This window comes from Leopardus geoffroyi, chromosome B1 (genome assembly GCF_018350155.1).
Source record: "Leopardus geoffroyi isolate Oge1 chromosome B1, O.geoffroyi_Oge1_pat1.0, whole genome shotgun sequence".
NCBI lineage: Eukaryota > Metazoa > Chordata > Mammalia > Carnivora > Felidae > Leopardus > Leopardus geoffroyi.
Window position 1 is genome coordinate 39581567 of NC_059327.1, and position 27991 is coordinate 39609557.

Below are 27991 nucleotides of genomic sequence, written 5' to 3' on the forward strand. Positions count from 1 at the left end.
GCAGCTGTTAAAAATGATGCTGTATAATGGGTACAGAGTTTCAATTTGAGAAGGTAAAAAAGTTCAGGAGATGAATGGTAGTGGTGGTTGCACAAGACGAAGGTACATAATACCACTTAAAAACAGTTAAAATGGTAGGGATGCCTGGGTGGCTCAGTTGGTTAAACATCTGACTTTGGCTTGGGTCATAATCTCACATTTTGTGGGTTCAAACCCTGTGTTGGGTTCTGCGCTAATAGCATGGAGCCTGTTTGGGATTCTCTCTCTCCCTCTCTCTCTGTCCTACATGTGTGCTCTCGCTCTCTCTCTCAAAATAAGTAAAATAACCATTAAAAAAATAGCATTGTTGGGAATGCAAGCTGGTGCAGCCAATCTGGAAAACATTATGGAGGTTCCTCAAAAAACTAAAAATAGAACGACCCTAGACCCAGCAATTGCACTACTAGGCATTTATCCAAGGGCTACAGGTGTGCTGTTTTGAAGGGACACATGCACCCCCATGTTTATAGCAGCACTATCGACAATAGCCAACATATGGAAAGAGCCCAAATGTCCATCAATGGATGAATGGATAAAGAAGATGTGATATATATACAATGGAGTATTACTCGGCAACCAAAAAGAATGAAATCTTGCTATCCACAACTATGTGGATGGAACTGGATAGTATTATGCTAAGTGAAATTAGTCAGAGAAAGACAAAAATCATATGACTTCACTCATGTGACGACTTTAAGAGACAAAACAGATGAAAATAATGGAAGGGAAACAAAAATAATATTAAAACAGGGAGGGGGACAAAACATAAGAGACTCATAAATATGGAGAACAAACTGAGGGGTACTGGAGAGGTTGTGGGAGGGGGGATAGGCTAAGTGGGTAAGGGCACTAAGGAATCTACTCTTGAAATCATTGTTGCACTATATGCTAATTTGGATGTAAATTTTAAAAGATAAAGAGCATTGCAATGGGGTGCTTGGGTGGCACAGTTAAGTGTCCGACTTGAGCTCAAATCATGATCTCATGGTTCATGAGTTTGAGCCTCCCATTGGGCTCTGTGCTGGTAGTGCAGAGCCTACTTGGGATTCTCTCTCTGCCTCATCCCCATTTGTGCTTTCTCTCAAAATAAATAAACTTTAAAATTTTTATTTAAAAAATAGCACTGCAAAATATTTGAAAACTGAACTGATTTTGGAATGTAGCCACTGACAGAGTGTTGTAACTTGTGACCCATACCTAACTATAGCAAATGCTTGCTAAAATTAAAACATTGACATTCTCCACAGGATTTAAATAAGAATTAGAGTCTCATAACATTCAAAACGCCCATAATATAGAAAATTACTAGGTGTATGAAGTATCCAAAAATCTCAATTTGCATGGGGAAAAACCATTGACAGTTACCAATGATGAGATGATACAGATATTGAGATTATCTGACAAAGACATTAAAACAGTTATACAAATGCTGAAACAATCATGGACACTCTAGAAACAAAAGTTAAAATAGAAAGTATTACAGGGCACCTGGGTGGCTCAGTTGGTTGACCATTCAACTCTCAATCTCAGTTCAGGTCATGATCCCAGGATTGTGGGATTGACCCCTGTGTCAGGTTCTACATTGAGCATAGAGCCTGCTTAAGGTTCTCTTTTCCCTCTGTCTCCTCTCCCCCCTGCTCATGCTCTCTCTCGCTCTCTCTCTCTCAAATGAGTTTTAAGAAATAGAAAGTATTGGTAAAGACGGGCACCCGAATGGCTCAGTCAGTTAAGCGGCTGACTTCAGCTCAGGTCATGATCTAAATGAATGGTGAATTCGAGCCCCACATCAGGCTCTCTGCTGTCAGCATGGAGCCCGCTTTGGATCCTCTGTCCCCCCAGCCCCACCCCATCCCCACCTCTCTCAAAAATAAACATTAAAAAAAAAAGTATTGGTAAAGAAATAGAACTTAGGAAGAATTAAATAAACATTTTATAACTGAAAAACATATAACTAAACAAATTCACTTTATAGATCCAATAGCAGAATGGAGATGACAGAGAAAAAGTCATTAAACTTGGAGACAGATTAATAGAAATCGTTTAATCTGACCAACAACAGAGAGAAAAAGAAAAAAAAATGAGGACCTCAGGCACCTGTGGGACAAACATAAAAGGTCTAACATTCTTGTCATCAGAGTCCCACAGGAAAAGAGAAAGTGCTGAAAAAATATTTGGAAATAATGGCTGAAAACATACCAAGTTTGGTAAAAAATTCAAGATCTAAGAAACTAAGCAAGAAAGATAAATCCAAAGACACCCATGCCCAGATACATCAAAATCAAATTACTGAAAACAAGAGACAAATTAAAAAATTATAAAGCAGCCAGAGAGAAAGAGAGAAACCTATGGACAAACGACCATTCTAATGACAGATTTCTCATCTGAATTCATGAAGGCCAGAGGAAGTGGCATATTTTTTCAAGTGCTGCAAGAATTATAAACCCAGAATTCCATCCAGTGAAAATGTCCTTCAAGAATGAAGGTTAAATATATTTTTAGATTAAGAAAAAATAATAAAATTTGCAACCAGAAGACCTGCTCTAAAAGAATTAAACAGGGGCATCTGGGTCACTCAGTTAAGTGTCTGACTCTTGGTTTCAGCTCAGGTCATGATCTCATGGTTCATGAGATCAAGCGCCAAGTTTGGCTCCATGCTGACAGTACAGAACCTGCTTGGGATTTTCTCTCTGCCCCTCTCCTGCTCATGTTTTTTATCTCTCTCAAAATAAATAAACTTTTAAAAATTATTTTTTTAAAAAGAATTGCTTAAAGAAATGTCTTCACACAAAAGGGAAATGATAGCAGAAGGAAACTTGGAACATCAGAAATGAACAAAGAGTAAAAGAAATGGTAAATAGCTGGGTAAATGTAACAGACTATTCTTTTCTTGAATTCCTTAAAACGTTTGGCGGTTGAATGCACAAAATGTAAAATTGTCTGATGAGCTTCTTAATGTAAGTGGCTATAGTACAAAAGATAATTACAGTATAAATGGTGGAGGGTAAGGAGACCTATATGGTGGAAAGGTTTCTAGAGTCACCACTGAAAACAAAATAAAACCAAACAACTCAGTCAGTAACAGAGGATAGCAGGAAAGTCTCCTCTAACACTTAGCAATTAAACACATTTCTATACAATCCATGGGTCAAAGATGCTGTCTCAAGAAATCAGAAAATATTTGAGCTGAATGAAAACAGAAATACAAAATATCAAAATTTCCGAGAACAGTTAATGCAGTTGCTTGAGGAAAATGTATAGCATTAAAGGCGTAAACTGTGAAAGAAGGGTCTTGTATCAATCTGATCCTTCTTCCTTAAAAAACTAGAGAAATTTGCTGAAAGTAGATCTTAAATGTTCTCACCACAAAAAAAGTGGTATGTGACATGATGGATTTGTTAACTAACCTTAAATGTGGTAGTTCATCCCACAATATATACATTTGTCAAATCATTATGTTGTATACCTTAACACACAATATTACTCATTAATGCTGGGGAAAATATTAGAATACACCAAATCAAGTAGAATGAAAGAAATAATGTGAGAGAATTCAGTGAAATTAAACATTTTCTGTATCTTTTTTTTTTAAGTTGGTTCAGACCCACTGACTTGATGTAATTGCCCATTAATGAGTTACAATCCAGTTTGAAAAATATTGATTTCTCCAGATGGAAATGATCCAGGGAAATGTTCTGGACTGTCCTGTTAATTTATAAGTTAGTATTTGGGATATAACCAATTGTAAAGTTTACAGCCTTATTAAAGGATGTAACTAGACAAATTTGTTCTCCTTTGTGAATCCTTCTTGACTCCATCAGGCAGATAATCTCTTCTGCTTCTTTGTCCCCAAATAGTATTTCAATAGCCAATAAACATTTTCAAGGTACCATGGTGCAGAGCATGCTGCTGGTCTCTCTCAAAATTGATGTCCCAGAGGACATAGTGGTGTCTTAATCTTTTCTAAGTCCAGCTTTTCTTAATGTGGGTAATATCTATTGACATTTACCATATTTGAAATTTAAATTTTTTATTAATTTATTAAAACAATAAACCTATTACATGTTAACAAAAATAACATTTTATAAAACCTGCATTTTCCAAATTAAACAGAAAAGTGGCAGTTTGCATTTTTGCAAATCTCTTTAGTCTAACTTAATAAGAGATATCTAGATCTTTGTATCTACTTCTACATTCAACTTGTTGCAATATAATGTGTTGATTGAAGTCTATGAAGAAAATCCAGACTCATACACACATATATAGTTGGAAAGGGAATATTTTAATAGCCTTTTCAGAAGTTGTGATACCTCTGATACTCTGATACTACACCAAAATCTGACAAGGGGTGGTTTTTCAAAGGTCAGTTGCAATGTGGAATCTGCAACCTTCTCTATGATTTATAATCTGAATGGATTGTTTATCTGTGCATGATAACATCATGGATTGGTCATTTGGAAAACAATGGTTCTTTCAGTTATATATCTCTCCCAATTGTTGACACATTTAAACAGTATCAAAATTCTTAAAAATTATTCACTTTAATTAATAACATGTTGATTTCATTTGAAAGGTCTGTAATAGGTATTGGGAAGTTGCCAGCCTTACCGCAGTAGATTAAAATTTTCATTTGAAAACTCAAATTTTATCATTGGCAATAAACACTCAGTTGTTTCCTATGACAAACTGAAGTGACAAACTCTTCATTCATTTTGGAGAAAATGTATGCCAGCCACCCAAGTATGAGTAACCAGTTTATCAATTGTTCTTTCAAGTAAAAGTGGTGTTCATGAGAAGTGGCCTGTTTGGCCCACTTCACAATTGTACAAATGCTTTTCTTCAAGACAACCAGAAAGATATGCTTTATGCACAAACTCATTTGGTCACACAAAGTACTGAAAAGACAGAGTATTGTGAATAAAATATATAATTACTGACTCATCAAAGACATGTTTCAGTGAATATGTGGCAGTGAAGAATACAGCAACTACTGAGTACCACTGCCTTGTTTCGTAGTAAGGCACCAGCAGTTTTACTCACCATTGTTTTTGCACCAACAGTGCAAATCAGCAACACAGTGACAGTGTTATTAAGCAAGTAGTTCTGAACTAGCAGACTCCTCCACAGACGTTTTTCTTTTTTTTTTTTAATGTTTATTTTTGAGAGAGAGAAAAACAGAGTGTGAATAGGGAAGGGGCAGAGAGAGAGGGAGACACAGAATACGAAGCAGACTCCAGGGTCTGAGCTGTTGGCACAGAGCCTGATGAGGGGCCTGAACTTGCGAACTGCGAGATCATGACCTGACCTGAAATCGGACGTTTAACTAACTGAGCCACCCAGGCGCCCCCTCCACAGACATGTTAATTGCTAGTCCAGTGAAAGGAGTGTGCTGCCAGGTTTATGTGTCCAGTTGTCCATTAAGGAGATGGTCCTCGTCAGGATTAGCAGAGCCTAAAACATTATACATTTAAATTATAGAGCCTCCTCACCTGATCCCATGCCCACGAAGCAATGTTTTAATAAATGAATTGCCACCTCAGGCAGAAAATAAAATGCCAAGTAACCAGGCTAATTCAACTGTGTCTGGTCTGCTTCACTTACATTTCTCAGTGTAAATTCTGCTTCTTATTAAACAGTCTTGATGAACTTTGTTCAGCCTATAACTCAGAATCCAATCAATTTTGGGACACTGATGAGATAGCTTCTGAGAGTAAATGCGATCTTGTAACTTCTCTGTAAGGTTTTTGTTCTGTATAACGCTTGAAATGGTCTACATTAAGAATGAGACTTCATATGACAATTTAAAATATCAAATCAGATTTTTGAGTCTAAAACAGCAAAAAGATATGAAATGTTAAAAATATTATTTCCTAAATTCTTCAGAAGACTATCCTACTGTATATAAATTCCTTTAGTTGTAGTTTGGTGCTTTGAACACTGAACAAGAACTCTTTATTCAGAAAGTGAGATTTAATTATGCACAGGTACAGAGAACTAACCTGTTCAACACTTCACTCTACTCTGGCATGTCTTCCTGAACTGTAGAGGCTGGAAAGCTATAAACTACATTTGCCAGATTCCTTTCCAGTTCAGAGTTTTAGATGTCATTCAGGTTCTTTCTAATCTGACCCACCAAAGTGAGTGAGCCTGTAATTGGGAGCTGCACCATGTGGGAAGGGAAGCAGATGTGCCCGCACGCAATGGGGCAGGGGTGCACAGTCCTGGAGTGGCAGCCTGTCAGCAGTTTCCTGATCCCAGCACAGGCAACAGCAATTCGATGGCCCAGTGCTATAGTGTGGCTGGGCCATGTATTTATGGAAGATCAGGTAATCATTCTGTGAGTTACTATATACCTTAATAAACCCTGTAGGACTAAACTGTCTTGAGTAGATTTTGTTGATGTCAAGAATTGACCAATTCAGGGCACCTGGGTGACTCAGTCAGTTAAGCATCTGACTTCGGCTCGGGTCATGATCTCAGTTTGTGGGTTCAAGCCCCACGTCGGGCTCTGGTGCTGTCAGCTCAGAGCCTGGAGCCTGCTTCAGATTCTGTGTCTCCCTCTCTCTGCCCCTCCCCCACTCATGTTCAGTGTCTCTCTGTCTCTCAAAAATAAATAAACGGTGAAAAAAATAATTTAAAGAACTGACCAATTCACATTCTAATAACGTTTCCTTTAACATAATCATGTTTCTGGTTTCTATAATTCTATGGCAGTATTTTCTTTCTCAGTGGCTTTTCTAAGCTGAGACAATGTCCCTTGTACATACTTAAATGCTATTTAAAAAAATCAAAGTACTTTGTCATTGTTTTAGGATACATCTATCATTTTATTATAAAACCATTCTTTTGGCATTAGTTGGTTACAGTGATAGCAAGATACTGTGAGTGTGGCATAGCAGCTCTAATGTAACAACTGCATTCCCTGCTTCCTGAACCAAAATTTAAATTACCTTATATGCATTACATACAAGTTACCCGCACTCATTAATGCTGCAAATTCTGACGCATATACCCTGTAGGGAAGAGCTGATGCTAAGGGATTAGAACAAATGTTGATAAGACTACAAAAGTTCCTGAACGGGACTTTGTTTCTTCTCCTTCCCCCACCAAATCACTTTGCTTAAGAAGAATCAAGTTACTAGTCTGAATAGCAGCAGCACCCAAGGAGCATCACACTTAGTTCTTGTTAAAAAGCAATACCTGTGCACGTTTTATACCACAGGCAAAGGGAATGATCACTTTAGTTTTAAACTCCTGCATTAGAGTCTCTTAAAAAAATAAAATCATTCCATCGAGTTCTTCTAGATGGTGTTATTGCTGTACATTTGTTGGCGGGTCACTCTCCGTGCTGTGTTTGCTTTGAAGGGATCTTCCGATGTATCTCCAATATTCCTTTCTTATAGTGTCCTTTTCTTTAGCTAGGATTTCACACAACTGAAAACAAAAAACAAAAATTCTTTAAAGATAATGGAAATCAATCTCTACAGCAAATGCTTTCGAGCCAATACAGTTAAACTCAGATCATGTTCAAATGACCTACACCACTATAATTATATACTCTGTTCACTAGTGACCTGGGTTTTGCCCTAAACAGCAGAAATAGCCCTGCACTGAACTCCTGAGTGAACACATTGAAAAGGTCATGAATATAGCCACACTGGGTGAATTCTGAGACACCAAGAAGAAAAGCAGAGTCCCCACCGGCTTACCTCTAATGCTTTATTAAGAATGTCCTCCTTGTTGTCACATTGGTTTTCTAGCATGTCTTCATAGATATCCACGAGAAAGGCAATTAGGTAGGGGGAACTGTGACTTGGTTGTAAATCAAGTAACTGATTTAACAGATTGGGATATTTGGAAAGACCACGATCCTGTAAAATTCTAAAAGAAAAATTATCCTCAATTCTGACAAGAAAAGAACAAAAATAACAGAAAGTTCAAGAGAAAATGACCTCTAACATGCACAAGAGGAAACTTATTTTGAATGAAGCTGAAACTAAATGAAATTTTTAAATTATGTGTGAATTTTATCATGGATAATTACAAGTTGAGTACAATTAGTTAAAAACAATAATGAAACTTAAAAAGGATCATTTATTAACTCAAACTGCTACACAATTAAATCAGAAAATAAACACCTTCTTAACATTAAGAAGTGAAGGAAGAAAACAACAGAGATGTTTCTATTTCTTCTTAAGAAGGTTCCTTATTCAGGGGCACCTGGGTGGCTCAGTTGGTTATGCATCCGACTTCGGCTCAGGTCATGATCTTGCGGTTTGTGGGTTCGAGTCCCATGTTGGGCTCTGTGCTGACAGCTCAGAGCCTGGAGCCTGCTTCAGATTCTGTGTCTCCTTCTATCTATCTCTGATCCTCCCCCACTTATGCTGTCTCTTTCTTGTCTATCAAAAATAAATGTAAATTAAAAAAATTTTTTTAAAGAAGGTTCCTTATTCTTTTAGCTATCCAGATATTATAGGCCCCAACCCTGGACACATCAACAAATGTGACTGGGCTCTGTACTTTATGCTCTTTGGGCCTAGTTTCCAGGGAGACCTCTAAGCTCAATAAGCAGCCTGCTTATGTCAGTGGCCAGGCAAGTGAAATCTTGTCAATTTAAGGAATAAGACTTCTAACAGATCTCTAGAAATGAAAACAGAAATGCTGATTATCCATCTGTGCAATGTGCTTATAGTTTGCTTTGCCTTTATTACATTCCTGAGCCAAACAGAAACTAGGTGTCTAGGTGTGTATATCCCATTCTTTGACATAAAGACTACAAGACTCATAAATACAATTAAAATTGTATTATTGTTTAGTCATGGACTATTCTTTAATTTTTTTTTAATGTTTATTTTTTGAGAGAGAGAGCATAAGCAGGGAAAGGGCAGAGAGAGAGGGGAGACAGAGGATCCAAAGCAAGCTCTGAGCTGTCAGCACAGAGCCCAATGTGGGGCTTGAACTCACGAACTGTGGGATCATGACCTGAGCCAAGATGCTCAACCGACTGAGCTACCCAGGCTCAATTATTTATCCAGGTGTTCTTAGGCACATTATAGAACTATTCTGAACCCTAGTCATGGACTATTCTAAAAACTATGACGGTATGTGCTTGGGAGGTAAAGAGAAGAATAAAAGGCACTGTTGGGTGTTACTGTCTAACAGTCACTTCCCTTAGATCCAGAAAAATGGAAAATTCTTTAGTATCCTTTAGAATCTGATTAATGGAACATATTCCATGATACATCATATTAGCAGTTGTTTTAATACAAAACAATCCAAAACAACCTCTTACCCTTTCAAATAGTTCCAAGCACTTTCATTATGTGGTACTAGTTTGATCATTTCCAACGTGTACCTAGAAGAAAATAAATACGCGTATAATTTGAAAAGCAGTGCAATAATTAGAAACAGTTTTCTAAGATTGTAGCAGAGCTTGGATATGTGCTTTCATTTATCTTAGTGGGCTGTGACTAGGTCTAGGACTTATATCTACATTAGACAGAATCCCTCAAGTCTGCAGGAATCAATTCATATTTACGTAGTTCCTCCCTCCTGGAAGTCTGTACCCAGTTCTAGGAAGGGACGCCTAACTAATATGAAGGCTCAACTCACAATGGGAAAAGAAATTGATGTGGAAGATTTCCTTTAATATAGGCTTTCCCTTTGAAGAAAATGTCAGCTAAAACAGGTTTTCCTCTTATCGGTAAAGAAATCTTGAGAAGTCTAAGATCTATATATGCCCAACAAATCATAAGTCATTCAAAAAGAAGAACTACATAATCTCAGGAGCTGTAATAAAAAATAAGACAGCATGGAAATTATATAGACAGAATAAAAATGAGAAACCAACACAAATGTATATTTCTTATATTCTGAAAGATGTGATTATATATCTTATATTCTAACCATGATGTGATTACCAGTCAGAATGGTAATTCTCTTCCCTTTAACCAGGTTATTAAATATAATTCGGATCCAATTACAACAAATTCCAAGAGTTACAGAACTTAGCTTCACTACACACTTGCTCAAATAAGTTACCAAAATTTAGTAATCTTGGTTTTATTGCAATGCCATTAGGATAGCATTTTTTTTTTTCACAGCGAGTACAGGAGTCCCCCTTTATCTGCAGAGGATAGGCTCCCAAACTCTCAGTAGATGCCTGAACCACAGAGTATCAAATCCTTTATACTAGGTTTTTTCCTATACATACATACCTATGATAAGGTTTAGTTTATAGACACCAAGAGATTAACAATAAAACAGAACAATTATATACTCACTGTAATAAAAGTTATATGAATGTGGTCTCACTCAAAATATCTTATTAGGCTGTACTCATCCTTCTTGTGATGATGTAAGATAATAAAATGCTACATGATGGGGCACCTGGGTGGCTCAGTCGGTTAAGCGTCCGACTTCAGCTCAGGTCATGATCTCATAGTCTGTGAGTTCGAGCTCCACGTCGGACTCTGTGCTGACAGCTCAGAGCCTCGAGCCTGCTTCAGGTTCTGTGTCTCCCTCTCTCTGCTCCTCCCCCTACTCACACTCTGTCTCTCTCTCAAAAAAAGACATAAAAGAAAAATTTTTTTAAATGCTACATGATAAGATGAAGGTAAAGGGACAGGCATTGTGACAGAGCAGTAGACTATACTACCTAATGTCTCACCATACATATGTCATCAGGAAGATCATGTTTCTGGATCTCATGGCTGACTACAAGTAACTGAAACCATGGAAAGTGAAACCACATGTAAAGGGGGCGGCGAGGGACTATTGTAATAATAAACTCACTCAGCACTATGAAAAGGTTTTTTCCCAACATTTTTACATGACCTAATGTTTCCAGTTGTTTTTAAAACCACGTCCCTGCATGTCTTCACTAGTCATTGTAGACTATTAATTTCACTTTGGCAATACTGAAGGATTTTATTTATATATACATGCACTAAACTATTATCTATTTTAATGGTTAAAACATGGGCTTTGAGGTCAGAAAGCCTAGCTTCTAATAGCCCCATCAAATATTATCCAGGTGCTCATAGGCACATTACAGAACTATTGTGAACTTCAAGTTCTTCATCAGATATCTCACAGTGTAATTATGAAAATTAAATAAAAATTCCTGCATGTAGTAAATGCTTAATAAATGGTAACTATTATTAATAGTACTAGTAGACTGTGTACTCCTAGAAATATGGCCAGGATATATTAAATAAAAAAGAGCAATGTGTATAATACCATTGCCTATATTGCTGTCATACATGTTTGCAAATATATTTAATAAGGTTTGGAAGGATTCACACTAATTGTAGCTCACTCTAAACAATGGGGTATGAGAAGAGACAGAATAAGAGATTTTGATATTTTACTTTATGTAATCCAGTACAATTTCCCCCTACAACTAGACTGCATTCCTTTTATAAAAGGAAAAGAACAAATCATCAGGTACACCTATATTCTTTAGAGTTAAAAAATTTAGTTAACACAACTAATTCTAGATAACTACAGCTCTTTAAGCAGTTTCTTTTATCTGTATTAATGGTAACACCTTAAATATTGAAAATTTTTAGATTATTTTTTTTAAACAATTTTTTAAAGATTTTTTTATTTTTGAGACAGAGCACATGTACAAGTGAGGGAGGAGCAGAGGAAGAGGGAGAGAGAATCTTTAAGTAGGCTCCATGCCTGATGCAGGGCTCGATCTCACCATTGTGAGATCATGACCTGGGCCAAAATCAAGAGTCAGATGCTTAACTGACTGAGCCACCCAAGTGCCCCTAAAGATTTTATTTTTAAATAATCACTATACCCACAACCCCGCAATCAAGAGTCACATGCTCTACCGACCGAGCCAACCGGGCAAACCCCCTGGAAATCTCATAGATTCTTGACTGATTATTTCTATTTGGTAATAGAAACCCAGTAACCTACCTTTGAAGGCTATGAGAAGTTCCCACTTTCCACTCTTCATACTCAGTTTTTAAGTATCTTATTACATCTAGCCTAATGAAGTACACTATGATAAATAAGGAATATGAAATTCCTAATTATTAATTGGATTAATTTAAGGAAGAATAACCTGAAGCATTCTACCTTTTGGCAAGAAAGCTACTGAACTCTACAAAAAAGATGACACTTTGCTGTCCTTTAGAGTACTTTTGTCCTAATCCTCACAACAGAGTATCAACTCTAAAAGAAAAAAAAGTAATATATTAAGGGCTGGATGATGAGTCCGAATTTTCTCTACTCAAGTCCCAGTATTTACATTTAAGAATAATATAATTATTTCAGTAAGTTCACTGTTCAGTAAGTTCATTGATCCCTTAGATCAATACTATTCAACAGAGATAAAAATGTTCTTTATATGTGCTCTCCAATATAGTTAGTAATCATTAGCCACATATGGATCCGGAACCCCTGAGATGTGATTCATACAAATGAGGAACTGAATTATGTGATTTTAATTAATTTGAATTTAAGCAGCCATATGTGGCTAGTGACTACCATATTGGACAGTGCAGCTTTGGAGAACAGAACAGTAAAAAGAAAGTGTAAGATGTTTTTGAGGGGTATGTGGCTGCTCCAGAAAGACGCCTGAAACAGAGAGTTAATGCAGGACACTTAATTATAAACCTTTCTTTTTTTTAATTTAAATCACCAGAACATTATATAGAACACATAAAAGAAAAGCCAGCTGCCCTGATCCAAAGAGAAGTAATAGCAAAGGAGATAAAAGCAGATGATCATAAAAATCAGCTCTTCCCAGGAGCTGTTAAAACAACTTTTACCTTTTTTTTCTTTTCTCATTATTTTTTTTTTTTCAACGTTTATTTATTTTTGGGACAGAGAGAGACAGAGCATGAACGGGGGAGGGGCAGAGAGGGAGACACAGAATCGGAAACAGGCTCCAGGCTCCGAGCCATCAGCCCAGAGCCTGACACGGGGCTCGAACTCACGGACCCCGAGATCGTGACCTGGCTGAAGTCGGACGCTTAACCGACTGCGCCACCCAGGCGCCCCTTCTTTTCTTTTTTTAAAGTAAACTCTAGGCCAACGTGGGGCTTGAACTCACAACCCTGAGAGCAAGAGTCACATGCTCTGGGCCCCTGGGTGGCTAGGTCAGTTGAGGATCCAATTTCAGCTCAGGTCATGATCTTGCAGTTCCTGAGTTCGGACCCCACATCAGGCTTGCTGCTCTTAGTGCAAAGCCTGCTTGGGATCCTCTGTCTCCCTCTCCCTCCATCTCTCCTCTGCTTGTGCTCTCTCAAAAATAAACATTAAAAAAACAAGAGTCATACGCTCTACTAATTGATCCAGCCAGGTGCCCCTAAAACAACTTTTATAATTAAAATGGTAAGTATGTTCTCATCAGGCTATAAAAACAATAAATATATTCAAATTTAAAACAGACATTAAGACAAAATAGACAAAGTCAGAAAAGAGGTGGCTATTAATGTTTATGGATATTAATATTCATGCCAATTCATAAATTCTCTTTTAACAGCTTTTTGTATGCTAAAGCAGTAGTTCTCAACTGCAGATGGTTTTGCCCCACAGGGGACATTTGGCAACGTCTGCGGACATTTTTGTCACAGCTTGGGGCAGGGGTTTTCTACTGATATAATAGGGCATAGTGCCTGGGTGGCTCAGTCAGTTGAGCATCTGACTTCAGTTCAGGTCATGATCTTGCTGTTCATGAGTTTGAGCCCCACATTGGGCTCTGCGCTGACAGCTCAGAGCCTGGAGCCAGCTTCAGATTCTGTGTCTCCCTCTCTTTCTCTCTCTCTCAAAAATAAACAAACATTGAAAAAAAAAAAAAAAAGGCATAAAGGCCAGGAATGCTATAAAAACCCTACAACATACAGGACAGCTCCCTACAGCAAAGACTTATCCTGCTCTAAACTCTGCACAGTAGAGTAACATGGCCTATAGGGACTATTATCTAAAGGTCACCAGAATTTAATAAGATACGTTGTTTTCTTTTTTTTTTTTTACATTGCAATATTGGCTTCAGAAGTAGAATTCAGTGACTCATCACTTACATATAATACCCAGTGCTCATCACAAGTGCCTTCCTTAATACCCAACACCCATCTAGCCCATCTCCTACCTACCTCCCTCCATCAACCCTCAGTGTGTTCTATATCATTAAGAGTCTCTGAGATCGTTTTAAAATAAAGCTTCCTAGACACTATGAAATCTGACTTCTTCTCAATCTCTAATAGTTAATGATATTTCAAGAAATGTAAGACACTACAAAGTAGACGTATACTAGAGTATCTATAAATTTGTCATTATAGACTTCATCCATGTATTCTGTCCTACTAGTTCCATGAGGGCAGGATCAGGAGCAGTCTTTTTTTATTTTATTTTTTTTTCAATGTTTATAGAGAGACAGAGAGACAGAGCACAAGCTAGGGAGGAAGAGAGAGGGAGACACAGAATCCAAAGCAGGCTCCAGGCTTTGAGCTGTCAGCATAGAGCCTGATGTGGGGCTTGAACCCATGATCTGTGAGATCATGACCTGGGCCGAAGTCGGACGCTTAACCAAGTGAGCCACCCAGGTGCCCGAGGAGCAGTCTTGATCTTTGCTGTAACCCCAATGCTTGAGACCTGACAGGTACACAAATGTTCTTTTAATGAGTGAACAAGTGAAGATTACTAACTGGACTTCTCTCTCCAATATAGCACGATCATTGTAGCCAGTTGTGTTAGAAATTACGAAGTATCTTTGGTTCCAGACAGAGTTATTTCTCACATCCTCTTTGAGAAGTTGGTCTACATACTGCAGTTCATTATCCCAAAGTTTAAATTCCTAAGAGAAAATACAGAATATTCAATTAGAAATGTCCCATTATTTTTTAAGATTTTATTTTCAAGTAATCTCCACACTCAAAGTGGGGCTCAAACTCACAATCCCGAGATCAAGAGTCACATGCTCTACCAACTGAGCCAGCCAGGCACCCCTAGAAATGTCCCATTATTAATAAAAAATAAAATTTCAGCAGAGCTAGGTAGAACTGAAGATGTAGGTGGGACTCATCACATAGTTGGAGGAAAGTGCTAGTTGCAGGTCAAGGAAATGAAGGGGGGAAAGAAAAGTCATCAAAGACAAGGGAACGGTCACAAGGAAGGAAAGAAATTTTAGGAAGACAAAGCAAACTGTCCTGTAATTCAGTACCATCTTCTTGAGAACAATTTAGATACCAAGAGGCATGTTAATACTATTTAAATAGACCCAAGAATTACTCTAAAGGACTAAATCACAGGCAAAAAAAAGGCATTATGTAACTAAATGCTTACGCATTGTTTAAGGTGAAAATTTAGAGGGAAAAAACCCAAACTCAGTAATAATAAAATGATAAACTATAGTAAAGTGTATTAATTTGATGGATTTGATATGAATATATAATATTAAGTAAAGGGAATATTAAAAATGCTTATATATGATAAAACTACATTAAAATACATGTGGAGAAATATACAAAACTGGATTTAGATATAAACTTTTACATTATGGAGCTGTTTTAGTAAAAAAAAGATCATAGGGAGAAGAGAAACAATAACGATAATTAAGAAAAGAAATGAAATGGTCAAAATTTACAAATGTGGCAAAAATTGGGGATAATTATAAAAAAAGCCAATGGAGTTATACTTCTTATTTGATACTGGCAAAAAGGTAGAATTTCATAAAAAATAAAAATACCAAAAATCTTTAGAAAATTTATCCCTTTAAACAAATTTAGGAAAGTTTAAATTTTTAAGTAAAAAAAAAGAATTTTGTGAAATCCTCTTGGTATAATGAATAGTGCACAAAGTAGCAATTACTGGAAAAAATTCATAGGAAACAACACTAGAATTGTTTGATAGAATAAATAAAATGCCCAGAGTGGGAGTTTTAACTATTCTCTACTATTCAGGATTTAGCATAAAATTTTAACAAGTGGGCAGAAATAAAATACTATTATTGTAACATCATATTCCAAACTGTATGTATGCAAAACCCCCAGTAGGTACAATGCCCTTGTTAATTAAAATAATACAGTTATATTAAAAAATTACAACTACATTTTCTATTCAACTTGCTAGCAAATATAAAATGGGATGCAAATTCAATCTAAAAAATACAAAAATTACTATTACTCTTCTTTAATATGAAGCTACTTACCAACATATCTTGAAAGGTTATAAAATTAATCAACATGAAGGATGTCAGGTTTAATTAAGTATCTTAATAATTCTTAGTCATTGTAATTGTGGGTAATGATCTATATGTGTGTTTCAGTTCAGGAGTATACTTACATTCAACAGTAATTTTAATTATTTAATTCAGGTAAAACATAATCTGAAAAACACTGTAACAAGAAAGGCAATACCTGAATAACCCACTGTCGATGTTGCCAGGCATGGTAATTCTTTGCATCCTGATTGAGAATATCAGCAATAAACTCTAGCTCCTGAGATGGATCTTTTAGCCATTCCACTAATACTCGCCTATGATGCCTAAGGCCGGGAAAAGAAAGAGGTTTTGTGTTAATGTATCCAAGAACTAAGGTATCACCTGCACGTATTGTATTAGGCGATGTGGAGGGACACTCAAAAAAACAGAAATTCACCTTTAATTCTCAAGATTCTACTGGAGAGAAAAGGTAACACAGAAGAAACACTAAGAGGGAAAAGTTCCAGAACAGTAAGTAAGAGCTGAAGAAACAAAACAGTAATTTGTGTGTAAAATGAAATAAAATACTCAGGGTTTAAAGAATGTTTATTTAAAGCTAAATCTGGAAGTCCAGTAATCTTTTGACAACCACAAAATCCTGTCTAAGAATTCTGAAACATTCCCAGATGGCATAATGAGACTATAGGAAATGTGATACTACTTAATCCAGTATAGAAGATCCTCTGGTTATAAAGAGGCTCTCAGTTTTTCTGAAGTCCACAGCATCACCATACAAGCAACTGCTCATTCCACTAGTTCATGGGCAGAACTGAATTCACTTCTACTCTGGCAATTAGCTATGACAAGCTGCCAAGTTTGTCAAGAGTTGTTTCTGTACCAGAAAAATGCTTAGGTTTTCTGTTGGAGTCTATTTTTTAAATTTTTTTAGCTAAAATATTTATAAAAATTTATTAGTAAAAATGTTCTAAAAGTCACTGTGGTGATGGTTGTACATATTTGTAACTATACTAAAACCACTGAACTGTATACATTTTTTTTTTTTAAGTTTATTTTTGGGGGGGGGTGGCAGAGAAAGAGAGGAAGGGAGGGAGGGAGAGAGGGAGAATTCTAAACTGACTCCACACTGTCAGCGCAGAGCTGGATGTGGGGCTCAAACTCACGAACCATGAGATCATGACCTGGGCCCAAACCAAGAGTCCAACACTTAATAAACTTAAATAAATAAATAAACAAACAAACAAACAAACAAACTTAAATAAATAAATAAACTTAAAGAAATAAATAGGGGCTCCTGGATGGCTCATTCAGTTAAGTTTATTTATTCTGAGAAAGACATAGAGAGCACAAGCGGGGAAGGGCAGAGAGAGAGGGATCTGAATTGGGTTCTGCGCTAACAGCAGAGAGCCCGATGCCAGGCCTGAACTCACAAACCATGAGATCATGACCTGAGCTGAAGTCAGATGCTTGACGCGCTGAGCCACCCAGATTCCCTGAACTGTACACTTTAAGTAGGTAAACAGTAGGGGTACCTGGCTGGCTCACTTGGTAAAGCATGAGACTCCTGATCTCGGGGTCATGAGTTCAAGCCTGGCATTGGGTGTAGAACTTACTTAAAAATAAATAAACAAACAAATAAATAAATAAATAAATCGGTAAATAGTGTAATATGTGAGTTATATCTCAACAAATCTGCTTTTTAAAAAAATCCATTAGTATTCAATATACTAAAAGTGAGTAGGGGGGCACCTGAGTGGCTCAGCTGGTTAAGGGTGGGACTCTTGATTTCAGCTCAGGCCATGATCCCAGGGTCTGGGATTGAGTCCCATATCCAGCTCCGTTCTGAGTGTGGAGCCTGCTTGGGATTCTCTCTTTCCTTCTATCCCTCTCCCCTGCTTGCATTCTCTCTCTCTAAAAAAATAAATAAAAATATAAAAGTGAGTAAGAGTGACAGGGAAAAGGAAAAAGATTTAATGCTTAATAAACGACTTATTTGCATGCATGGAAAATTTAAAATCTCATCTTATAAGGGTGCCTAGGTGAGTCAGTCGGCTGAGCATCTGAATCAATTAGGCTCAAGTTATGATCTCACAGTTCATGGTTTGAACCTCGCATCCAGCTCTGTACTGGCAGTGTCGAGGCTGCTTGGGATTTTTCTTTCTCTGTCCCTCCCCAACTCACACTCTCTCCCTCTCTCAAAATAAACATTTAAAAAAAATAATTTAAAAAAATAAATAAAAATTCATCTTACAGAATATCAAGAAGGCAAGATACTACCCAAGAGGAAAATTCAAGAGGTAAAGGCTTTTAAATTTATTTCAGAAAAATTCCAATACAGTGAACACTAGTAATTTATTTTTCTAGATTCCTACTAATTTTGTAATTTAGGAAAAACTTAAGAATTAGGTCCTGGGGTGCCTGGGTGGCTCAGCTGGTTAAGCATTTGACTTTGGCTCAAGTCATGATCTTGCAGTTTGTGAGTTCAAGCCCTGCATCAAAATTCCAGAGCCTGCTTTGGATTCTCTCTCTCTCTGCCCTTCCCCTGCTCGCACTCTCTCTCTCTCAAAAATAAATAAATAAACCTTAAACAAAAAAAAGAAAGAAAAAGAAAGACATCCTTCCGCATGAAAGTTGAACCTTCACCACTACCTCCTCCTCCATCTTCACAATAACAGCAACCACACTGGCTTTAATTCAAGGGGTGCTCAGTATACAATGGGTACTGTTCAAACTCTATTTCTTTCCTATTTGCTCTCTGTCCTCCTGCTCCAAAATGCCTCTCTTTTTTCTCATTGTATTCTATTCCCCTCGCCCATAATAATCCCTATGGTTTTGTCCATGCTAACTTAGGGCTTAGTTTCTACAACAAATATACTCTGTAAAACACTGTGGTTTTCACACTGCACTGTGAAATAACTGGCTGTATTATTTGCTTTCCTTGTTAAACTGTGTGGTTCACCTTTGTATCCCCAGCATCAATATAAATTTTTTGAATACATAAACGAATGAAAGATCAAAATACCAGTCAAGTCATTTTATAACACACAGGATAGAAAACATTTTTTCAGATTCTTCACTCAAAAATTTTCCAGCAGTATTATATGCTAATGTCAAAATTTTAAATAATAATAGCAGTACACACACTTGAGTGTTAACTAAATGTTAGGTACCACTTTAAGCACTAAACATAAAATTATCTCATTTAATTCTCTTAAAAACCCTATGAGACAGGTAACATTAGCTCCAATGCAAAGTACTTAAATTATAAAGAAATAAATTCCCTATAATCTCATCACTGGGAAGGTAATATTGGCATAGTGACATGTTTCCTTCCTATTTTCATCTTACCAAACTTGGTAGTTTTTGGGCTGTTCCTCAATTATTGCAGTGATGTAGTTCATTTCCTCATGTAGATCCTTTTGAAGTGACTTTAAGAGAACTCTCCGAAAATGCCTGTAGCAAACATTAAGCATTGTTTCATTACTCCACATAAACTGACTAGCCACAGGATATCAGATAAAGCTTTAACAATACAGTTAGACACGCTTCTTTTTTTGGTAGGTATTCCATATAACCAATAATTTAGCAATGGAACTGCATGGGGTTGTCCCAACTCCTACAACTATCTGGTGATTGGAAGAATCAGCATTTTGAACTAAAACTGGTGGAAGGCAACAAATGATTTTTTTCAGTTAACTAATGATTATTTTCAGTTAACACTGGTTACCACTATTCTATTGCAGGCAAATCAAAGACATCTCTTTACCTATAATATTTCCCTACATGATACAGCTTATTTGTTTAGATATATTATTCATATAATTAATTCCATTGCAAACATCAGCATATATTGTATTTTTAGAGCCACCACAAATATCCTACTTATAAATGAAACACGTTTCCCTTTAATTTCTTTTTTTTTTTTTTTAATTTCTTCATAGGTAGAATCAAATCATTAAAAAAAAACTTTTCTCTAAAGACATGATTATTAGTTCTGGTCTATTTTTAATTCAAAATTTCCAACTCAATATATACTAAAAGACAAACAGCTGCTTTGAAAGTTATCTTTTAAAATGAAATGCTAAATAGGACTATAACAGTATTTCTCTATTATTATTAAAGAAAATTAGGCTTCATAAAGCATGGACATAAGCATCTTGGTTTACATGGGTAAAGTTCTCAGACGTACTGCCTTTTAAAAAAAACAGCAAATAAACTTAGGAGATTTTTAAATGCATTCTAAGTTACTTTGTGTTATGTACAGTCAGGAATTTCTTAAAAGATAAGAAAGTGCATATTAGATGCGATTCATTCCAAAATGATGGAATATCATACTAAGAATCCCAGTGAACATGGTAGATTAAGTAAATAAGTTTATCCTCCTACCCTAATAAAACCCCATAAAATGATAGTAAAGGAATGAAAACAGTATAAATCCACAGAACAAAGAGAATTAGGGACAAGGGGATACCACAGCAATTGGGAAAGGTCAGAATTATGGAAAATGGTAAGCTGACAGGTAAGTTTTAACTGACTTTGAAAAACAGAAAGTGCTAAAAACCTAACTGTCAACAGAGGGAAAAAGGTTTAGAAATCAGAGGTGTCAGGTATTCCCAAAACCAGGAATCAAGGATGGGGCTGGAAACAGTATAAAATCTAGAAATAGCCCTTAACAGCCAAGACCCCTCCCCCAACCTTGAGCACAGAAGTGACAACATCTACTAAGTTGGTATGAGATAAACAAAAAAAAATACGTGTATGTCTCTGCCCCTGGTTCCTGGCACAGAGTTCCTGAACATTTAAAAATTCCTAAGTGATAAGTGTACTAGAAGCATCCTATTGAGGCAACTCTGGGTGGGGTGCTTAGGTGGCTCCTAGTCACCAGGAGACCAAACCTTGGAATTATCAGCCCTACCTCCCACTGTCTGGATAGAGTAGAAGGGCTAGAAATAGAGTTAAATGACCATGCTTATATGAGGGAACCTCTATAAAATCCCAATACTAGGGGGTTTGAAGAGCTTCTAGGTGGGTGAACACATTCATGTTCTAGGAAGGACATACCCTCCACAAGGACAAAAGATCCTCAGCTTGGGACCCTCCCAGACCTTGCCCTATGTATCTGTTCATCTGGCTGTTCATCTGTATCTTTTATCACATCCTTTAATAAACTGTTAAACATACGTAACTGTTTTCCTGAGTTCTATGAAACACTGTAGCAAATTAACTGAACCCTAAGAAGGGGTCATGGGAACCTCTGATTTATAGCCCATCAGTTAGAAGCACAGGTGACAAATGGACTTGCACTAAGTATCTGAAATAGGGGGCAGTCTTGTGGGACTGAGCCCTTAAACCTGGGGGATCTGATGCTATCTGAATCTCAGGTATGTACACAATGTCAGGTAGACAATGTCAGAACTGAGTTAAATTGTAGGATACACAACTGGTATCAGAGAAAATTGCTTGGTAGGGGAAAAACCCATAGCCATTGTTGACTAGAAATGTCAGAAGTGAAGGGTTTTGTGTGAATGTAAAGGAGACACACAGGAGAAGAAACCATGTTTTGTTTCGTTTTTTTAAACCTGGCAAGACATAAGTGGCTTTATTCTCTGGAAAAATCTGAAGCAGAAAGGAACAACAGACACAGAGGAATATAGGGTGAGGAAAAGGAATATAGGGTGAAACAAGGAAACGTAAAATGTTGATATACTAAACATTTGAGAACCCCCACCCAACCCATCTTCCCCTGCCTGACCCCCAGAACTGTGGCAGCCAAACACATACTCCTGAGGCAATAACCAGACGACTCTTCTCTGGAGGAACAAACTAGCCACAAGAAAAGATGGAGAACTGCTGACATGTAAAGATTTCACACAAAACAGCCACATCTCCACTCACTAACCTCACAGTGAAGCCCGCCCGTCGACAAGTCCTGCCACACACAGAGCTTCCAATCAGGATTTGTCCTGCCTCCATTATAAGTTTGAAAGGAGAGTCAAGGATTTGAAAAAAATATTTACATGAAAGAAAGAGACCAAAACAAACACAAAAAAATGAAAATATGTCACACATCAATGAAAAGATAAGATGCTATTAAAAAAAATTCAGAGAACAAAAAAGAGCTTTTGGATATTAAGAAATTTTTGAGCACAGACACAGTCAGAAGATAATGTTGAAGAAATATCACAAATGTAAATGAAAAGACAAAAAAATGAAAATAAGAAAAAACAATAAAAAAGATACCACATGTGACTTAAAAAAACATTCCAGAAAGAGAAAACAGAGGAAAGAGAGAGGGAATTATCAAACGAACATAAAAAAAAAAAATTCCCTGGACCTACTAAAAAGGTTTAAACGTGAAGTAATGAGTCTTCTCAATAGAGACTAAAGGAAACAGAAAAACATCTTTAAAATTCTGAAGGAAAATATTTCTAATCTAGAATTCTACTAATAAAATTGAGAAGAGCCTCTATTAAGACACTTTTCAATGTACAAAATCTCAAAAATGTTTTTCCACACATCCTTTTATAAGTTCTCTTCAAGAATGTGGTCAGTAAAATGAGAGTAAATCAATAAAGAGAAAGAGGGTCAGGTCTGGAAATGGGATCATGAACGCACGAAAGAGCTGAAGACTAGATGTACAGTGCCCAAACTAGATGTACAGGTGAAGAAGCAAAAAAGGAGCTGAAGGATTACCTGTCGTGTTCAGCAGAAATGACACATTTTATACATATCAGAGCACATGGGAGACAAATTACTTACTGGCACAAAGAAAATGAAACTAAACAAAAAAAAGCAATCTGTTAAAAGGAATACTCTGAAATACTATAAAATGTGGGTCAGCATATTCAGAATATACAGGTTAGCTTAAGAAAAAACAGCTAAGAGTTCTTGCCTCTGGGGAGTGGGACCCTGGTAGTGAGAAGGAAGGGGGCAGAGGATGTCATTTTTCATTCAATCTCTGACTTTTAAACTCATAGCATGAATTACTATTTTGATAACAACTGAAGTTTAGTTAAGGAAAAAAAAGAGCCATCTGAACTAAAACATGAGACACTTACGTAGGAAATATTAATGATGAGTTTTACTTACCACACTGTATAATTTGCTGCATTTAACTCAATAGCATCTCTGGTTAGTTTAAAAGCTCGTTCACTTCTTTCATCACGCTGCAGAACAGCCCGGAAATAATCATAAACATCTCTAACTGGGGAGAGAGCACACCGTTGCATTAGGACTATCTTTCTTGTTTAAATTTAGCACTATAATACAAAATGCTGTTCTATCTTATGAGGAAAGATACTGCATGTGTATCATTTGTAACAATAAACAAAAGAAAGTCAAATGACTATGTGAATGCCACCTTGAGAATGCTTTAGTGTCACAGCCATAATATATGTGTAACTGTGCCTCCTGCTCATGTGTATGTACAGGGGTTAATGCCAGACTCCAAATCTCCAAAAGACCTAATGCATTAAAGTAAAATTAAAGTGCATATATTCAAATATATCCAGTTACTACTTTTCTCACATTTTGTCAGTTTTATAAGTGAAAAAGCAATGTACACGATAGTAGAAAATTCGAACAGTATAAAAAAGTTCACACTAAATTTGACTAAATTCCCAGTCCTTCTCCACAGAAGCAAACACTGTTAACTGATTCTACTGTATCCTTCCAAATACATTCTATGGATATACAAATATATGTTCTAAATCCATCCTCCCATTTTTTAATACAAATGATCACAGGGGGGAACATGGCTAGCTCTCTTGATCTTGTGGTTGTAGTTCGAGCCCAATGTTGGGTACAGAGATTATTTGAAAATAAAATCTTAAAAAAAATAAAAAAATAAATGAGATCACATCACACTCTATGTTCTGGGCCTTGCTCTTTTCATTCACACATTATTAAAGATACTGTAAAATTTACATACTCATTGAATCAATTGGAACTATTGTTCCAGTTCTAGGAAGTTTTCTTACAAATATACTCCCATACACACCCAAAGCATCCAAGGAAATTTACTGGAGTATTTGATTACATACATAAGAAAAATTTAAAAGGCTGGTCTGATGGTAATAGGTTAATGAGAACTTACTAAAGTTGGTATATAACCATCCACTGATAAATCTGATAAATCTGACTGGCTTCAAAAAAAAAAAAAGGCAATGAAAATTGGAAACAAATAATCTTTCCATTAGTAAACAATGGGCTAAGTCCATTACGGCACACTCATACAACGACATACTATGCAGTCATTAGTAATGAGGCTGCTCTGGTACATACACATACGGAATAACTGCTATAACTATTAGGTGAAAACAGGAAGAAATGGAGCAGCATGCTACTCATTTAGTTAAAAATATATGCTTATTTATGAATACACTGAGGAACAGAGATGGGAAGACATAATATTCCATTACAAAGTTCACCATATGTTGGGGCGCCTGGGTGGCTCAGTCGGTTGGGCGTCCGACTTTGGCTCAGGTCATGATCTCGCGGTCCGTGAGTTCGAGCCCCGCGTCGGGCTCTGCGCTGACAGCTCAGAGCCTGGAGCCCGTTTCAGATTCTGTGTCTCCCTCTCTCTCTGACCCTCCCCCATTCATGCTCTGTCTCTCTCTGTCCCAAAAATAACTGAACATTAAAAAAAAACATTTAAAAAAAAAACAACAAAGTTCACCATATGCTGCAGAGCATTTCACTGTATGGTACTCAAATTCTATTTAACTCATCCCCTATCAATGAATATCTCATTCTTTTGCTGTCCTGAGTACCACTGTATGCTTTTGTGTGCATGTGCAAATTCAGCACATCTGTTAAGATAAATTCCTACAAGTAGAATTACTGCATCAAGGTGATGTGCACTGTTGATGCTCACAGGTATTGCAAAATTAATGGTATCTATCTATCTATCTATCTATCTATCTATCTATCTATCTAAACTCCTCATCTTTGCCAATCTCTTAACTGAAGAAACTTAGACTTTGACAAATATTAACCTGATGTATTCCCATTTTCCACAAGAGAAACTGAGGCTCAGAGAGTTCAAGAAGTTCACAATGGGTCAGTGTATCTTGCAGACAGAAGTTAAACCCAAATCTAGACTGATGCCAAAGGCCATGCCACTAATCAAAATGAACTAGTAGATACTGCAGCTGAAATGCCCTCATAACATAGTTTGTGCTATGGCACAGAATAGATGATAGCCCAACACACGTTATTAAAAAAAAAAAAATGTGGTAAACACTCCTAAATACTTTTTTCCACAATTAAAAACGTATGTGGACATGCTATGCTATTTTTCTTAATACTGTATAATTTTCCAGCTACTGGTAATTCAAAAACTTTTAACAGATTATGTATAAAAACCTTATCTATATATCCTAGTTTGCCTAACCAGTCTGTTAATATTGGCAATGTGGATCATTTACAATTTTGTTTTATAAAAATCACTGTTTTAAGCTTCCAATGACTTTTCACTAAAAATTTTTTTAAGTTACATATATAATGCATACGTGCACATACTGTTTCCTTAGACTAAAGCCCCCAAAGTGAAATTATCAGAGAAGAACATGAACAATTACAGATCTGGGGCACCTGGGTGGCTCAGTCAGTTAAGCGTCTTACTTCAGCTCAGGTCATGATCTCACAGTCTGTGAGTTCAAGCCCCACGTCAGGCTCTGTGCTGACAGCTCAGAGCCTGGAGCCTGCTTCGGATTCTGTCTCTCCCTCTCTCTGCCCCTCCCCTGCTCAGACTCTATCTCTCAAAAATAAAAAAATAGGGGTGCCTGGGTGGCTCAGTCAGTTAAGTGTCCGACTTCGGCTCAGGTCATGATCTTGGGGTTTGTGGGTTCAAGCCCCCGTGTCGGACTCTGTGCTGACAGCTCAGAGCCTGGAGCATGCTTCAGATTCGTTGTCTCCCTCTCTCTTTTGGCTCCTTCCCCACTCATGCTCTGTCTCACTCTCTCTCTCTCTCTCAAAAATAAATAAACTTAAAAAAAATTTTTTTTAAAATAATAAACATTTAAATATATATATTAAACAATTACAATATACATATATATATTAAATACATACTATATATGTATATTAAACAATTACAGCTCTTTACAAATTCTGAGACATGGGGTGCCTAGGTGGCTGTGTTGGTTAAGCATCCGACTCTTGGTTTCGGCTCAGGTCAGATCTCACAGTTCACAAGGGTTCAAGTGCTGCATCGGGCTCTGCACTGGCGGTTGGTGTGGACCCTGCTTGGGATTCTCTCTCTTCTTCTTCTCTCTGCCTCTCCCTTGATTGTGCTCTCTCTCTCAAAATAAATAAATATTGAAAAAAAAAATTCTGAGACATAAAAAGATTACCTACTTCTAAACACTATCCTTTTTTTTTTTTAAATCTTTTTTTTTTTTAACGTTTATTTATTTTTGAGACAGAGAGAGACAGAGCATGAACAGGGGAGGGTCAGAGAGAGGGAGACACAGAATCTGAAACAGGCTCCAGGCTCTGAGCTGTCAGCACAGAGCCCGACGCAGGGCTCGAACCCACAGACCACAAGACCATGACCTGAGCTGAAGGCAGATGCTTAACTGACTGAGCCACCTAGGCGCCCCTAAACACTATCCTTAAAAAGTTGAATTTAAATCATACCAGAATAAAATTTAGAAACATGAGTGGCAAATAACTATGAAATATGCACTAAGAACCAAGCTCCCAAATAATTTTCAAGTTATAACAAAATGCTTATAACACATTAACTCTATATACAATGTATATATACATTACTTTATGTACACACATATCTACACATATAAAACATATATACACACATGCACATATATGCAATATGAAACCAACTTTGCAGAAACATTCACAGATGAGTACAAGGCTATATACCAAATATTAACAGTGGTTCTTTTTTTAAAATGTTGATTTATTTTTGAGAGAGCATGTCAGTGTGCACAGGTGGGGCAGGGGCAGAGAGACAGGGGGACAGAAGATCCAAAGCGGGCTCTGTGCTGACAGCAGAGAGCCTGATGCGGCGCTTGAACTCATGAACCTCAAGATCATGACGTGAGCTGAAGTCAGAAGCTTAACTACTGAGCCATCCAGGTGCCCATCTTTTTTTTTTTTTTTTTAAACTGGTAACTTACTGTGTCATCAAGAACATTCTTTTTTTTTTAAGTTTTTAAATTCCAGTTAGTTAACACACCGTATAATATTAATTTCAGGTGTACAATATGATGACTCAATACTTCCAGACATCAGCTAGTACTCATCACAAGTGCACTCCTTAATCCCCATCACCTACTTAACCTATCCCTTTACCCACCTCCCCTCTGGTAAACTGTCAGTTTGTTTTCTACAGTTAAGAGTCTGTTTCTTGGTTTGCCTCTCTTTTTTTTTTTTTTTTCTTTGCTCATTTGTTTCTTAAATACCAATTATGACTGAAATCATGTGGTATCTTTCTCTGACTTAGTTTGCTTAGCATAATACTCTCTAGCTCCATCCATGTCATTGCAAATGTGGCTCAGTAATATTCTGTTGTGTATATTTACATCTTTTTCTTTAATTTATTCTTTTTAATGTTTATTTCTGAGAGAGCATGAGCAGGGAAGGGACAGAGAGAGAGGGAGAAAGAGAATCCAAAGCAGGCTCTGCACTATCAGCGCAAAGCCCAAGGTGGGGCTCGAACTCCTAAACTGTGAAATCATGACCTGAGCCAAAGTCGGATGCTTAACTGACTGAGCCACCCAGGTGCCCTTTACCACATCTTCTTTATCC

General features: G+C 36.9%; 1 protein-coding gene across 1 annotated transcript in view; it reads right to left on the reverse strand.

Annotated features, from left to right (window-relative positions):
- Window positions 1–6839: 6839 nt before the first annotated feature.
- Window positions 6840–27991, reverse strand: part of FNTA (farnesyltransferase, CAAX box, alpha) — a 30219-nt gene continuing 9067 nt past the window's right edge. The window contains exons 3-9 of the mRNA XM_045458523.1: window positions 23306–23420; window positions 19565–19669; window positions 16416–16542; window positions 14706–14854; window positions 9329–9391; window positions 7746–7917; window positions 6840–7470 (exon numbers count right to left, since the gene is read on the reverse strand). Of these exons, the coding sequence (XP_045314479.1) occupies window positions 7348–7470; window positions 7746–7917; window positions 9329–9391; window positions 14706–14854; window positions 16416–16542; window positions 19565–19669; window positions 23306–23420 (854 nt within the window). The 3' untranslated portion in view covers window positions 6840–7347. The remainder of the gene's footprint in view (window positions 7471–7745; window positions 7918–9328; window positions 9392–14705; window positions 14855–16415; window positions 16543–19564; window positions 19670–23305; window positions 23421–27991) is intronic.